The sequence below is a fragment of the Jaculus jaculus genome, chromosome 1 (genome assembly GCF_020740685.1).
Source record: "Jaculus jaculus isolate mJacJac1 chromosome 1, mJacJac1.mat.Y.cur, whole genome shotgun sequence".
In the NCBI taxonomy this organism is placed as follows: Eukaryota; Metazoa; Chordata; class Mammalia; order Rodentia; family Dipodidae; genus Jaculus; species Jaculus jaculus.
In genome coordinates this window covers 121,750,810-121,767,698 of record NC_059102.1, presented here as the reverse complement: position 1 = coordinate 121,767,698, position 16,889 = coordinate 121,750,810, and the positions used below count along the sequence as shown (strand labels likewise).

The window sequence follows — 16,889 nt, the reverse complement described above, 5'->3', positions numbered from 1 at the left end:
GCCATCTCTCCAGCCCTGTCATAGCTTTAATCTATGCTGACCTCACTCTCCATTGGAGAGTCTGTTTTTCTTTTATAGAAGGCAGCAAAAACCAAGGACAACCAAAATCTGTCAACAAGACAAGAAAAGATAACTGACTCCCTGGCAGTTGAGTCACCCCTTTCCCACCAGCCAGGGCCCAGGTGAAGCCACAGAGAAGGTGGAAAGATGAGCAAGAGTGCTGCTTCCACAGCTAGCCTGACAACCTGTGCCAGGGTGATGGTGACAGACACTGAGGTCACTCTCTGTCTCTGTAGCAGGATTTTTCCACCATAAACTCCATGTCCAACTAATTCTATTTAGAAAAAAAATCATAGAATGTCATATTTTCTCGAGCTGTCTATGGAATAATGTCTTTTAAATTCACAATGCAGAGATTAAAAAAAAAAAGAGAGAGATATTCTTATTATAGTCACAAGGTGGCATCTTCCTCCTGTCCCTATTGCCTGCGGCTGGGATTCATCAGAGAATTTCCAACAAACAGGATGCAATTCCCAGCCTGCATGTAAGCTGAACGTTACCTGACCTCTGCTGCCATTGCCTCACTTGATTCTTGATAAGAAGAATTTTTACCAGCACTATCCTCTTTTCTCTTCTTCAATCTCCCTTTCAGCTTTACCCAAAATAAATGCCTCTTATCTCATTACAGTGACTGCTTTAACATGAGAAAATGGTGCCAGTGAAGGACGGCAAAGTGGTTATCTTCAGCTCAGGGACAGGTCCCAGCAGGTACACAGGGCTCGAGGCTCCATTTCCAGTGTTGGACCCATGGCACCTGAATGAGGATGTAGAAGAGAAAGTTAGGAAGTATCTTTCATCCCCTACTTACCAATGTGAACATTTTTCTCTACAGAAGCCATTATTTTATAAGATGAAGCCAGGGCAGTTTTTTTTTTTTTTTTTCTTTTCTCAGTTTAGCTCTGTGTTGTCAGCTTGTGTAGGTGCTTAGAGTGTAGAGGGAGTGCATTTCTACGGTATTCTGTGTCTGTTACTACTTTGGTTGCCCAGAACTTCTCAACCTCAGCAATACTGACATACTGGGCTGGATGTCTTTTTCTGTGTGAGCTGCGCGGGACACTGCAGTGATCATTTGTCTATAGGGACTAGAGGCCAGTAGCACCCATCTTCACCACACATACATTCCAAATATCTTGGAACCCCGCCCCCCAGTGTTTTCAAAGCTGGGGAACAAAATCAGCTCTCTCCCCTTTTTGATAACCACAGCTTTACAGAGAATTGTTGAATTGATGGAATTGTTGTTTTGTTTTGTCATTGTTCTGAACAAAAAAGTGACAGAAACAAATTATGGAGGGATTTATTGTGGTTCTTGGTTTCAGAGGCTTAGTCCATGGCCTCTTGGCAGGGAGAGCTAGAGAGTGGCCTAGGACAAGATTTGGTGTCCAAGGACACTCTCCCAGTGGCCTTCTTACTCCAGCTAAAGTTTCCAGAACCTCACAAAGTTGTGCAATAACTGAGGACCTAGACTTTGTAACACATGAGCTTTTGAAGGACATTTCACAATTAGGCATGGGTCTGAGTGCTGTGGGGGAAGCCGTGGTATAACTCAGAGCTGTAATCTCAGCATTCAGCAAGACTGCTCTACCTCTGATGGATCTCATTCTCCTAACATACAGAAAATTAGCATAACCTGACTGTTTGGCAAAAATTCATTATGAAAAGCGTAACACAGGCAAGCTGGGATGAAGATGTTGGTTCCACATTATGAAATGTAGTCTTATCACTCACATGCTTAGAATATGACCAACCACATTCGAAATTAGCTGCTGGAATTCTCTTACCATGTTCATGTTCAATACATTGAAAAGAATGTGAAGGACAAAAGGAAGCTGACAGTTAAAGATAGCAACCATCTTTTGAAGAGGATTTCTGGAAGCTACCACATAAGGAAAGCTTAGAACCCAGTTACATGGTCACTTCATGGCAGGAGAGACTGGGAAATAATTTTCATTCCAGGTATCATTGTTTTTTAGCTAAAATTTAGGGATGCTGCTGCTTTAGAAGGAGGAAATAGACTGTGAAGTTAGGTAGGTGACTATGAACATCAGTCACCGTGATGATATGACCCAAGCTAGGAAATTCTGGTGACCTCTTCCTAAACTCACAATGCTGGGTTGAGGGTGGTGCAGTTAATTTTCATTGCTATGAAAAACACCTGACCCAAAGCAGCTTATGGGAGAAAAGGGTTTATTTCAGGATTACAGATCCCTAGGGAAGTTCTATCATGATGGAAAAAGCTGGCTTACTTCCATAGATGCATCCACAGCACAGAAAGACCACCAGCAAGCACCAGCAGGCAGCACACATGAACAGCCAGTGCTCCAAACTAGCTTTTTATGCACCTTAGGGATGGATGACAAGATCAACCTCCAGTGACACCTCCTACACAAACGGAGACTTAAGTAGAAAGCTTAACCTTAACCAAAAATCCAGGAGGCTATGGGGCACATATATCCATATTCAAACCACCACAAAGAGGCCTGTGATGAATGCCTGTGCTGACACAGTCCTTTAAGGTAGTAATGGTGGGTTCCACAAAACTTGAGCTTGTGAGAAGACTCCGCTTTCTCAGATCATAAATCTGAAGAAACTAAATGTAGCATGTCAAACGATGCAAAGGTAGTTCCTATTTCTTCCATATTTCCTTTTCTTCTTCTCCTCCTCTTCCTCATCCTTCCTGCGGAGCACTGTCTCACTATGGTCTGGAACTCCTCATCCTCCTGTATCAGCCTCCCAAGTGCTGGGAGATCAGATTTCAGGCATGTACTACTCTGATTTCTTCCCCCAAGACTTTTTGAGACCAACTACGCCACCCTGATTTTCCTAGTTTACTTTCTTGAGCCAGTAAATCCTTCTTTGTTTAAATAAGAAGTTGGTTGCTTATTTCTTGCAGCTAAGGTATCCTAAGGCAACAGCCTACCTCCTTAGGCTTTTGTGGGGAACACAGGAGATAGTGTACATAGCAGTTGCTATGGTGCCTTACACATAAAAGTCCTGAAATGCTAGCTCTTAATGATGTGTTTTAAATAACGCACAGTAGATAAAAATTTTTCTTTTTTAAAAAAGTTCCAAGTCAGCAGAGATTTTGTTCAGTCACAGGAAGATCTAGATCATTCTTCTCCGTGCTCCCTCGTCTTCCATTCTGGAATCATTTCCAAGTCTACATGCTCTTATGGTAATATGAACTTCTGGAGGACTGGAATTGAGTCCAATTCACTTTTCAGTTCTCAGTATTTCACATACAAACTAGATGGTCAATAAATGCTGTTGAAAAAATAAGGACTTGGAGAGCATTCATGATTAAAATGGCAATAAGGGTAACTGGCATGTACTGAGTACATGCTGTGTTCCAAGCACTTTCCTAAGAGCTTTTCTCTTTATTGTTTAATCCCTCTACTAACTCATAATGTGCTATTTTGCTCCATTTTCAAAATAGAAAACTGATACAACTCATCCATAGCACAGCCAAGATTTTGTCAGGCAAGCATCCTAGTGCACTAACATTTCAATCAATATGCTGTGATATCTCTCCTGTTCAAATTTCACTTTAAAAAGACATGGACTTTCATTCACTGTTAGACACTGAGGAAACATTGAGGTGACTAAATTCCATTACAAAATAGATTCAGAAACTGAGCCAAGGCTTGGAGGTGACTCTCTCTCTCTCTTATTTTTTGGTTTTCTAAGGTAGGGTCTCACTCTGGCTCAGGCTGACTTGGAATTCACTATGTAGTCTCAGGGTGGCCTCGAACTCTCGGTGATCCTCCTACCTCTGCCTCCCGAGTGCTGGGATTAAAGGCGTGCGACACTACACCCAGCTGTGACTCTCTTTTGACACAGACATAACTGCCCAGGCTAGCTAGATTCCTTCAACCAATGGCCTAAGCCATCATACAGTGTCTGTACCAGAGTGTGTGTGTGTGCGGGGGGGGGGGGGGGGGTGAGGTTGTTTCACACTCATCTGCCTGAAGTTATTTTTCAAAAAAAGTCGCCTCACATAGTAGCTAGTGTTCCAGTGTGTGTGTGTGTGTGTGTGTGTGTGTGTGTGTGTGTGTTCAGGCCAGGTGGCTCTCACCTTGTGCATTTAGATGAAGAGAGAGGAAAGTAATGAAAAGGGGTTCCTGGACATACTTCCGTGTTCAGCATAAACTTCACACCTGCGTAGACAGCTTCCCTGGCTTGACCAAAGTCAAGTGTATCCTCCCAGGCTGTCGTTATAGAATTTAGCAAGCTCAGTTGTAACCGTGCATACATGTGTGCGTGTACTCTAATATGAATGTTCACTTGATGATTAACTCACTCATCACTTGCTACCTGATAAATTACTTGAGGAAGGGCCCATGACAGGTTTTGTTGTTTATCATGATTTTGGTACCAAACCTTGATAACCTCATACATACTATACATTCAAAAATTGTGTGTTACACGAAGGAATAAATGCACAAATAAGGCAACAGTCACAATAAATCTCTATGGGTGCATAGGGCTGGAGGAGCCTCAATAAAATGTCTTTTGCGGGGTCGCCAAGGCTACATGCCATCACACACCACCAGTGAAGGTTTTGTGGGGTCCTGAAGAGTGGAAAAGAAACCAAAAGGTGAGCAAGCAGGTTTCAAAGGATGCTTCCCACTCTCGGGCCAGTCCGCGTGTGTGTTTTCCTCTACAAAGTGTTTCCAATTACTGTGGCACTCTCGGTATCTGGATCCATCTCCAGCGAATTCCTCCACGGCTCCTGCCAGACATATGGGATCAATCAGGGCTCTGGGGCTGGTGCTCTTGCGAGGGAATGCTGAAGGCCTGACAGGCGCGGGGTTCTGGTGTCAAGGAATCTCCAAGTCTTTGGCTGTATCCCGGGACCAGGATGAGAGGGGGTGGAGAGAGATAGAGGAGAGATAGGGAAAGGAGACGGGAGAGGCCAGAAGGAGAGTCGGAGAGAGGAGGGGGAAGACCGGGAAGGAGGGAAGTGGGAGATTTTTCTTCTTCTTCACTGCCCCCTTTCCTTCAAACATTTTATAGGCTTCAGAGAGAGGAGGTGGAGGAGGAGGAGACGCGAAATTGAGGGGCCGAGCGCGGGCCAGTCCCTCCCGCGTCCCCAGCTGACGGAGGAGTCTGGCTTGTGTCCCCAGTGTCAGATGAAAGGGCGCTGAGGCTCGCCACCCGGCTCGGCGCACGCCCCTCCGCCAGCCCCGGGACACCCGGCGCCTCTCTCGGCTGGGGACTGTTGCCACCACCGCTCCGGGGCGGCCGCCCGGTCCCCGACGCGATGTGGCCGCGCCTGGCCTTTTGTTGCTGGGGTCTGGCGCTCGTTTCAGGTTGGACGACCTTTCAGCAGATGTCCCCGTCGCGCAATTTCAGCTTCCTCTTCTTTCCGGAGGTCGCCCCGGGGGCCTCGGGACGTGTGCCCGCGCCGGCCGCACGGGGCGAGGCGGAGGCGACGGTGGGCAAAGTGGAGCGCCTGGGCCAGGCGTTCCGGAGACGCGTGCGGCGGCTGCGGGAGCTCAGCGCGCGCCTGGAGCTCGTCTTCCTGGTGGACGAGTCGTCCAGCGTGGGCCAAGCCAACTTCCTCAACGAGCTCAAGTTCGTCCGCAAGCTGCTGTCCGACTTCCCCGTGGTGTCCACTGCCACGCGCGTGGCCATCGTCACCTTCTCGTCCAAGAACAACGTGGTGCCGCGCGTGGATTACATCTCGGCGCGCCGCGCGCACCAGCACAAGTGCGCGCTGCTCAGCCGCGAGATCCCGGCCATCACCTACCGCGGCGGCGGCACCTACACCAAGGGCGCCTTCCAGCAAGCCGCGGTAAGACGCCCGCCCCACCCCACCCCCGGCCATCGTGCCCCGCAGGCCCTTCCTGACCACCGCTGCGGGTCCTTCTCCTGCCCGGCTTGGTCCCGTGCCAGGCGGAACATGCCCCAGGCAAGCGTCCTCATCCACAAAACCCGTCACCACTGAACCTGCTTGGGGGTCCAGTGGGAATCCTGGATCACAAGCGGTTACTTAATGAGATGTCAGAAGCTTTAAAGGGTCCATTTTGGGGGATCCCATGGAGAAGGGACCCTTGTGCCTCGGCTCACATGCACTCTTGTAGGGCACAAGCAGGTGAGCCTGGCTCACGGAATAACTGGAAAGGTGAGCAGAGGCCGCCCTTCGTTCTTCTTCACGTTGTTTTACGTTTCGGTAGCTAGTGTGTGACCTGAACTTGTCTCCAGGTCTTCTTCGTGGTAGGGGCTCCTGTAGCCCAGACTGGTTATGTACCCAAAGAGTACTGTGCATTCCTGATGCCCCGACATATACCTCTCCGAGTGCTGGGATCACAAGCATGTGCCGCCACCACACCTGACTGCTCCAAGTCCGTGATTCAATTTTTTATTTTTTAAGCATTAAACAGAAGTCAGTTCTGCATGATGGATCGTTAACAAAACTGTGCCTCTTCTTCCGGTTAGAGAGTTGAAGATAATTGAAACATAGTGTATATGTAGCCTAACACCAGGTAGTGTTTGTAGAGTGAATGAAACATAAACTCACCGCCAACCCCTCATCCTTAGAATTTCAGTCAATGTATGGTTGAAGAGCAGGCTAGTGTGCTTATTACAAACCGCTTCAACCCAGGTGTCCTGAGGCTGCGCAGTCTGCGCTCTCCAGCTCCGCCGTGATTGACGTGCACATCCGCTTATTATTACTCTGTCTCTAGGCATGCAAGTGCCACAGGCTGTTTTACCAACCACTTACTGTTGGACACTTGTTCTTCTAACTCTGATTTATAGGGAACACAACTACCTGTAGGTCTGTCTGATTACTTCTTTAGGAAAATTTTATAAATTCTTGAATGAAAGGCAACGAACATTTTTAACTTTGGATATATATTGCCCATTCTTCCCTTGGAGTTGTATAAGTTTACGTTTCCCCTGTTACATGCACATTCATATACTACTGGTAGAAGAATCATTCTATCCACTGCAACTTTTTTAACAAATTGAATTTTGAGGACAAGCATCTAATATATTTACAGGGCATCTGTCTCTTATTTTTGCCATAACCGGTCATATTTTTTGCCCTTTTGTCATCACAGTCTCATTTGTTTCTTCTTACTGATTTGTAGGACTAGAGAGATGGCTCAGTGCCTAAAGGTCCTTGCTTGATGCTTTGTGGAAGCTCTTTGTGTAGGGAGGTCAGGGGCCTTCTTTGTACATGCAGCAAACGCCTTGTTCAGTTCACTGTATCTTATTTTTGTTAATATAAGTGTCAGTAGACGGGTGGTTTAACTTTTCGTATGCTCAAACCTATCAGGTTATTTTTAAAATCCTATACTTGGTTATCTTGTTACAATAACTTTCTTCTTAATCAGAAAAATAAATAGATTTCCACTTATCAGTGTCCTTCTCTGGAACTTGTTTGAGGTGTTCAATGACAAAGATGTCTACATTGTTTTTAAATAAGTAGTTAGCTGATTATGCCAGCACCAGTTATTTCCAGGTCATTCATCCTCTCGCGTTTGACTGGAATGTCTCTTTTACCCCCAGTAACCATGAATAAGCACTTGGCTTCCTACTGGCCATTCATTTCATCCTATTACCTATCTTAATTTAAACTCTGTCAAAATGATTTAGTTACTGTTACTTTACACTATATGAAGTAGTAAAATTCTCTCCTTTTTATTATTTTTTCTTTTCCAGTCAGTCTTACTTATGGTTTATGTAATGTGAAATTTTAGTTTATTTTTATATATTCAAAGTGAAACCAGTAAGGATTTTTGATTTCAAATAGAGAATGTTAAAGTAATTAGGAACTAGTAACCTTTTATAATCATTCTCCCAAGTCAAAAGTATTATATGTTCGTTATACAAATTCCTTCTTATATCTATCAATGAAATTGTAGGTTTTTAGAAGTTATATATACATATAGTTTAAATATATTTCATTCAATATTCTAACCATGAATGCATCTTTTGCAGTACTGGGCACTGAACCGAGGGCCTCACACATGTTTGGCAAGTACTCTCACTAAGCTGCATACCTAACCCTTTTAGAATTTTATTTAACTTTTGGTTTGATTTTTGAGCAGAATCTTGATAATTGATCCAGGCTGGCCCTGAACTTGTGATCTTCTTGACTCAACCTCCTGAGTAGCAGGGATTACAAACCTGCACCAACAAGCCCAACTCATCTTTGACAATATATTTTAATTTAATTTAAAATTGATTTTTGTCTCTCTACTTAGCTCTCCACCCACCCTTCCCTGCGTCTCTCCCCGAGACAAATCTTATACTGACCAGGCTGTCTTTGAATACCTGTCTCAGCCTCTGGTGCCGCTGAGACTGCAAACAAATGCTGTCATGCTCAGCAATCTGGATTCTTGTTGTAGTCGCCTTGATTCATTTTTTCTTTCCTCTATAAACTCCTCTTAACTAATAATAAATATTTGGAAAATAATTACACTGGTATAGTTTTGCCATACTTTCCTTGAATTTTGAAGTTGATTAGGTAACAGGTATATCTTCATACACATCTTTGTATATATGCATTCATAAGTAATATTTACCTACAAAGAGACTGAATTCTCTTGACTTATATTCTCTTATCCACCATGATTGGTGGTCTTCTTTTCTCTCCACATGACATAGGCAGTGCATTTCTACTTTGTCATCTTTGTATGGTCACACATACACTTTTCCACTGGAGGTTGTGCCTTTGTTTTGATCATGCAATTACCTATGATGACATATTTAGGCCATTACAAACAGCATATTAAATATTTTCACATATCTCTAACCATCTCATCAATGCAAGTTTTTGAAAGAGTATTACTTCATTAAAAGAGGTCGTGCATGCTTTGGATACATGTACCAAGTTAATCTGAAAAAAAAAAAAAAAACAAAAAAACATGGTACCTAATTGTACTTCCAGGATAGTGCCCATATCAGTACCTAGGAGGCAGAGTGGCAACACAGGCCAGTATCCTTTGAAGGTCTTTCCAACTTTATGTTGGAAATGGAATCTTGTTGTAAATTATATAACTCTACTGATGAGGCCAAACATATTCTCCTACATATTCTGGCCAAATTTAGCTGCTTATTTTTGAATAGATATCCATTAACATTTTTGAAATTACCATTTTTTTTCATTCAGGAATGGTTCTTTTACTAACTGGCTTACAAATTCTCTTTTAATCTTAGTAGTAACTCTCAGCTGTCAATTCTTTAGCATTTTTTCAGTTCTTTGTCTCTTCTAACTTTACTTAGTGTGATAGCATCTATCATTTTATCAATCTATTGGATATATTTTTCTTAAATCTTGTTTGTCTTTAAGAGATGAAGTGACTACTGAGGGATGCTCTCAGTTCATTGAAATAGTCACATCATGCAGTTAGGTTTTGCAGATGATTCACTGGCCTGGCTTCCACTCTAAGCATTCATGACACCCTATGCTGGCTTTATCCTTTATGCCATTGTGGTAGTTTCAGTAGATGCCCCCCACAATAGATTCAGGAGTTTATTAAAACTTCTTGGCTCTTCTTCCCCAGGTTTCTCTTCCCTGTGAGCTTTCTGGAATCATGATATTCTCAAGCTCATCTTGAACTCATAGTGATCCTACCTCAGCCTCCCAAGTGCTGGGATTAAAGGAGTGTATCATCACACCAGGCAGAGAGAGAGCGAATGGATGCACCAGGGCCTCTCACTACTGCAAATGAACTCCAGAGTTGTTAGGTTTTATTATAGGCAAGTGCCTTAACATCTGAGTCATCACTCCAATCCTTCACTATTTCCTCCTCCTCTTCTTCTTCCTCCTCCTCCGCCGCCGCTGCTGCCTCCTCCTCCTCCTCTTCTTCTTGTTATAATTATTATTGACAGCTTCCATACTTACAGACAATAAATCATGATAATTTCCTCCCCCACCTTCCCCTTCACAAACCCACACTCCATCCTATCCCCTCTCTTTCTCTATCAGTTTCTCTTTTATTTTGGTGTCATCAGCTTTTCTTCCTATTATGAGTGTCTTGTGAAGGCAGTTCTAGGCACTGAGAGGTCATGGATATCCAGGCCATCTTGTGACTGGAAGGGTACCCTGTAAGGAGTACTATCTTTCTTTTGGCTCTTACATTCCTCCTGCCACCTCTTCTTCAATGGACCCTGAGCCTTCGAAGATGTGATAGAGATGTTACAGTGCTGAGCACTCCTCCGTCACTTCTTCTCAGCACTATGTTGCCTTTTGGGTCATCCCAGTTGTCACCACCATCTGAAAAGAGAAGCTTCTCTAACCAAAAGTGAGAGTAGCATTAACATATGGGTACGAATATTAAGTAAAGTGCCTACAGGGAAGTTTGGTGAGCATAATAGATGCATCTAGCCAGACAAGAGCAGGTGTTACACTCCTAATGCTCATGACCACCCCCACATAGGCTTTTGATTAGGTTTTCAGTACCAGGTATGTATTCCCTCCCATAGAGTGGGCCTCCAGTCCAAATAGAAAGCAGTTTGCTTCCCCCATAACAGACATGCTACTATTGCACCCATTTGTTCATTTGGCCTGGCTGGCCAAACTTGAGGCTTGCAGTGTGCATTGTTTTCACTATTGATGACTTCTGTCTCCCATAGGGCTGAATGCTGTGCAGCTTTTTTCCAGCTCTCTGTCTACAGGGAGGAGGTCTTCAGCTCAGCCACAGTTTGATTTCTCAGTGACCTTGCAGCCCAGGCATGCCTCCACTATTTCTTAATCCTCTCTGGTCTGTTATCTGAAGGGGCTTCTATGTTCCATCTCCCACATGGATATGGAGCTGCCCCAGCCTTTTCCTAGATGCCAATCCCCTAAATGGACTCAGTAATTCATAAATTAGCCTTCTTGAGTCTAGTTTATTAATCCTTTGTTTAATAGGATAAGGACCCAAATTGGGGTTCACAAACTTGGGGACTCCCAAATCCTGCATGAATGGTATATTGCCCATATGTATGGAAGTTGTTAATAATAAGTTTTAGTCTAGGGGCTGGAGAAATGTCTCAATGGTTAAGGCACTTGCCTGCAACACCTAGGACCCCAGTTTGATTCCCCAGTGCCCATGTAAGCCAGTTTCACAAGGTGGCACATGCATATGGAGTTTATTTGCAGCAGCTGAAGGCCCTAGTGTGCTTATTCTTTCTCTCTCTCTCTCTTTCTCTCTCAAATAAGTAAACTAAACTTAAAAAAAAAAAAAAAAACAGACTTCTTGGATTTCTAGTCACCTGGCTGGAGGAAGTATCAGTGGGAGGATCTTAGGGTCCAGCCCTCAGGTGTGGTGGTGGATTAATAATTCCAGTCTAAACATATGCAAAGTGCCTGGAGTTTCTGAAATGTACTTGTTTGTGGTGTAACTCTTGGGTTCTGGTTTGTGGATTTCTCTCTCTCTCTCTCTTTCTCTCTCCTTGGTCTTGAGAAAGAGGGCCAGCTTCTGCCATTATGAAACTTCCCCTGTTTTTTTTGTAAGCATCAACAAATATCCCTTCCTCCATACCTGTGCCTGGTTTGGAAGTTCATCTCAGTGACTAAAACTGTCTGCTACACCACTTCACACCCTCTTCACTGGAGAATAACATCTCTTCATCTGAGGAAAACATACCATAAACTAGCTCTTCTGCTTGCTCTGGCTGGGCTTGCCCCAGGTTTCTGTGAATGCTGATCCAAGACAGTGAAATGGGTAATGAGCACACACTGCTCCTCACAAGACCAACTCTGTCTTCAGTTTTCCCATTCCAAATACTATGTCTTCACTTGGAAAGTAGAATTGCCAAGACCAAGTTCCTGTTGTATTTATTCATTTTGGAGCTGTTTGCAATCTAACAAGCAGAAATTTCTCAAAAGTTTATATTTACTGAAGATCTCCTTGACTCTACTTTTCATTTATTACTTTGGTTGAGGTATGATAAGGTACAGATGATCAGTTTGACCCACTCCCTCTCTCACCCAGAAACATACATGTCTTTATTGTAAACTTTGCAAGTGTTCCAAGTACATTCTTAGTTATAAAATATATTTAGAGAAACTAGATTAAAAAAAATCTAGCACTTACAAATGGTGTTAGGGTAAGTTTGAATTTCTGCATATATATCAGGCAGGTATCTAGTTAGTTTGCAAATGGAAAATTGTGTAGTTTGGGTTCAGATATGAAACTTACTCTATTCATCATAGAAACATGATCATTCATCAGTTTCCCATGTGTTTGCAGAATGCATCTGAAATGATTGTCCTTCATATGAGATTGGACATCACAAGAATGTTTTTGAGTTTACTGATAACTTTCTGAGAAAATCATTTTTCAAGCCTTTTCCACTCAAAACTGGTTGTCATATAACTTACACAGAAACATTCACCAGCATACAGACACACAAACATATATACACATAGATATAATTACTTCTCATAATTTGGGCACTTTATACCTTCATAAACATCTTAAAACATAGCACTTCCTTTACTAACATGAAATGCGCTGTTATCTCTCAACACATATGATTGACTAAACAAAAAGGTTAATAGCTTTATGCTTTTAATAATTTTGTATCAGCATTGCACAGCTTAGTAGCCATAAGTATTTGGAAACACACTGTCACCACACTAGATTTGGGTGGATGAACTACCGGGTAGATTTATGTTCTCTTTAGACACTGCCCCTGGCACTCACCAAAGAATGCCAGGATTAGAGCAGTGAATAGATGGCACAGCCCCTTCCAGAGACACAATCAAAACCAATTACCAGGAGGGAGATTCAGCACCTTGAGCTCAATTGCACAAATTCCTTTTATAAATCAATGGACAGCTCTTCAGTTTTGTTGGGATGATTATCACCACCTTTCTTTTTGATCTTTCTCCCTGAGCTGTATTTGCAAATGTTCTTTTTGACCTGGGCCAGTTCATCTCTCCTTAGGCAACATGATGGTCTCCCACTCCCCAGAGGCCACCATACTGTTGCTCAACTTAGTGAGGGCACATGATAGGCATAGCACACTACGGCCTTGAATTATAGGACTCAAGAAGTCCTCCTGCCTCAGCCTCTGAGTAGCTGGAACTACAGGTTTGTACCAGGCTGTCATGGCAGCCATCTGTAATCCCAGCACAGGAGAAGAAACAAAGGATCCTCAGGGCAAGCTGGCTGGCAAGACTAGCCAAACAAGCAAGCTCTGGGTTCAGGTGGGAGATTCTGCCTCAGTAAATGAAGTGGAGAGTAATGAAGAAAGAGAAGATACTTGACTTCAGCCTCTGACTTCCATGTATACACACATACAAACACATATACCTATACATATGTGCAACCACATGCAAAGAAACAGGCATATATATAGTCCTAGATTTCATATATATATGAAACATACAATACACATATACACACATAAAAAAAACACAAAAAGAACTTTAGACACATAAATGAATAGAATAGAATAATAGAATGTGATAGAATTAATCTTCAGTGGAAAACGTAGATAAAAACATACTTCCCAGGCCAAAAGGAAAAAAACAGGCTATAAAAATTGTAATTTGAGGGCTGGAGAGGTGGCTTAGCGGTTAAGCTCTTGCCTGTGAAGCCTAAGGACCTCAGTTTGAGGCTCGATTCCCCAGGACCCATGTTAGCCAGATGCACAAGGGGGCGCACGCATCTGGAGTTTGTTTGCAGTGGCTAGAGGCCCTGGCGCGCCCATTCTCTGTCTGTCTGTCTGTCTGTCTGTCTCTCTCTCTCTGTCTGTTGCTCTCAAATAAGTAAATAAAAAAATGAAAAAAATTGTAATTTGAAAAGAGTGAGAAAATAAGTCTCAAAGATCAAAACCCAACTCTTATTAGTCTAGTGTTTGCATAAGTTTTATTCATTAGTTTTGCTATTCTGTGTGCACTGAGGTATGTACTTGGAATATAATAATAACGTCTACCTAAGCAACTGTTAAATACATGTGTCATCATCGGTTGCCAGAACTGTGTAATGCTCAGTTGAAATGCCTTGGTTTGAATGCCAGTAGTGGCCTTGTGCCCTGCTCCCCAGAGGACAGATTCCCACCTAGTCACATGGTAGAGAAGTTCACCACCAATGTCTTAAGTGTTATAAATGCATTCAGAGGATGTCTCTTTAACAGTGACCTTGAAGGATAATTCCTATTCACTTTTGAACAGATAGATCTCTAATTTCTAAACTGATTTAGTATTTACAAGATACTTTTATAGTATGATTTTTTAAATATTTTACTATAATTTATTTATTTGACAGAGAAAGAGGGAGAGAGAGAGAATGGGCACACCAGGACCTCTAGCCACTGCAAACAAGCTCCAGATGCATGTTCCTCCTTATGCATCTGGCTAATGTGGGTCCTGGGGAATCGAACTTGGGTCCTTTGGCATTGCAGGCAAATGCCTTAATAGCTAAGCCATCCCTCCAGCCCTATAGTATGATTTTTATCTTAGTATTGCGGAAAATCCAGCAGAGAATGGAGCAATAGCTAAATACTCACCCCAGAGACAAGCAAATGTCAAAGGGAGTCTTTGGACCTGTCATCCCCTTGCCCCCCATTTTACTATACTCCTTCTCTGTTGAAATTGTATCAAAAGCTAGGGAAAAGAACGGATTCCATTCCAGGGCTTCAAAAGTGTCACAGAAGGTACAGAGCCAGTGAAACCCATATTTATGCCAGGTGTCCATGGGTGCAATTCTGGTGGCATATGGATACATATGTATGTATGCATACATACAAGGAGTATATTTACCAATTTTTAAAAAATTTTTTGTTTACTATTTATTTATTTGAGAGCAACAGAGAGAGAAAGAGGCAGAGAGAGAGAGAGAGAGAGAATGGGTGCACCAGGGCCTCCAGCCACTGCAAACGAACTCCAGATGCATGCGCTCCCTTGTGCATCTGGCTAACGTGGGTCCTGGGGAATCAAGCCTTGAACCGGGGTCCTTCGGCTTCACAATCAAGCGCTTAACCACTAAGCCATCTCTCCAGCCCATATTTGCCAATTTTAATGAGTCCATTTCTCCTGTATTTGAAAAATTAGCTGTAATAAGCATGTATGTCTTACTAGAAAGTTGAGTATCTTTCTCTTACATGAGCAGAGATGATTGAAAGGTCATAACGTCTTTGGGACCATGGATAGTCTCAAGTGTAAAAATCCATTTAAGACTCAGCTTTTGTCTTAAATATTCATGAAGACTTAGTGTTCTACTCTACAATAGAGCTCTGATCAAAAGAAGAAAGAAACAAGCAGGATAGTGCCTTAGTTTATTGTCAGGAAATGAAAGAATTCCATTTTCCTTTTGTCAAATGCCAGCGACTGTTGTCTTGAGTCTGTGAGGATTGGCAAGCTGTGCTGGATGGAGGAGTCACCCCATGGACCCTGTTGCTCACGCTGGCTGTACCCTCCTCCTGCCCAGTCCACACTACAACCTGAGAACACACACACACACACACACACACACAAATTTGCGAACAGGTGGTGGTGGTTGTCTCCCACTAAATCCCCCAAGAGATGATACCAAACACATGTTAAGGCTGCAGATGGTGGAGAGATAATTGAGCAATTGAGCCTATCCTCTCACTGAGAAGTCAGGAGGACCTGTCCCTCTCTGGTCTGTCACACATGGACAGGACAGTGACCCACTGTTCTGTCAATCTCTCTTACTGTCACTATTCGTACATATCAAAGAACATTCAGGGGAGTAATGTCTTTCATTATGCCATATATATATAAAGTAGGTGCCTCAAAAGACTCATTTTTATAGATAATCCTCCTTTCCTAATTCCCAGCCTCATGTTCATTGTGAATTTTGTTTGTGAACTAAAACTCAGTCTGTTTGATGCTGTCGCTGGAGGGGGTTCAGGCACACTCTGATGTGCCGTTTGTCACTGTGCTTTGTTCAGGCTTTCTTTCAACTTGGCACACTCATTTTGACCTACACTGATTTAATCCTTTCTGAAGAATAAGACATTACTGATTTTGGCCCTATATTACAGCTTGGCCTTTCCAGATGCATCTGAATGGACTTCAAGAAAAATTAATCAAATTTCATTTGCTTATTTCTGTTTTTTGCACACTACTGTGTCTAGCCAATGTTTGTCTTTTTTTTTAGTTACATTCCCTTCAAAATATGCATGCTTGGCTTTAAATGTTGCTCCAAAAGTGATTTCAGGAAGTTGTTAGAGTTTTTTGGCAATAAAGTATACCAAGAGTTAAGGCTATTGTACATAGCCCAATAGGATTAATAAAACCCCACATTGTAAGTAAGCATCTGCCCAGGATGTTATGTGAGATTTCTCTGTTATCCCAGATTTGGTGCCAAGACCCATAGCTTGCATTAAAGAGCACTGTGTATTCCACATTTTAATGAGAGCCACTAACAATCAAGAAGGATACACTCCAGAGTTCAGGGATAATGTGCCCATCTACCCCTCCCCTCTGCCCAGCACCTTGCTCTGGTTTCTGTGATGAATGAACTGAGGAACCAGAGGGAAATAGCAAAGGAAATAGTAAATGCATGGAGGTCTGGGTTTGGAGGGATGGCATTGTCTGTATAGAGTGGTAGATCTCTCCTTCCTGTCCTTCAGGTTGCATGCACCCCCTGTACCAGCCAAACTGAAGGGAGGCCCACATTCTGAATACTGCTTGTTACTTTAAATGGACAGAAGCCTTGATTCAACTGTGTGTCTCTTTGCTGGAGAAGTGATCTAGACACATAGCCAATGTCTTGGTTTGGGTTTTAACAGATACATGATTTGAGAAGTGTGTGTGTGGTGGATTAAAGAATAGTTAATTTGGGTCTAGGAAGATGGCTCACTCAGACAATTAAACTCTTAACTCGCTAGAAAGGGGACATGAGTTCAATCTCTAG

At 42.9% G+C, this 16,889-nt stretch overlaps 1 protein-coding gene across 1 annotated transcript in view; it reads left to right on the top strand.

Moving 5' to 3' along the window:
- Nucleotides 1–5,086: 5,086 nt before the first annotated feature.
- The window catches only part of Svep1 (sushi, von Willebrand factor type A, EGF and pentraxin domain containing 1), a 201,648-nt gene continuing 189,845 nt past the window's right edge, over nucleotides 5,087–16,889 (top strand). Inside the window, exon 1 of the mRNA XM_045146479.1 lies at nucleotides 5,087–5,854. Coding sequence (XP_045002414.1) covers nucleotides 5,321–5,854 — 534 coding nt within the window. The 5' untranslated portion in view covers nucleotides 5,087–5,320. The remainder of the gene's footprint in view (nucleotides 5,855–16,889) is intronic.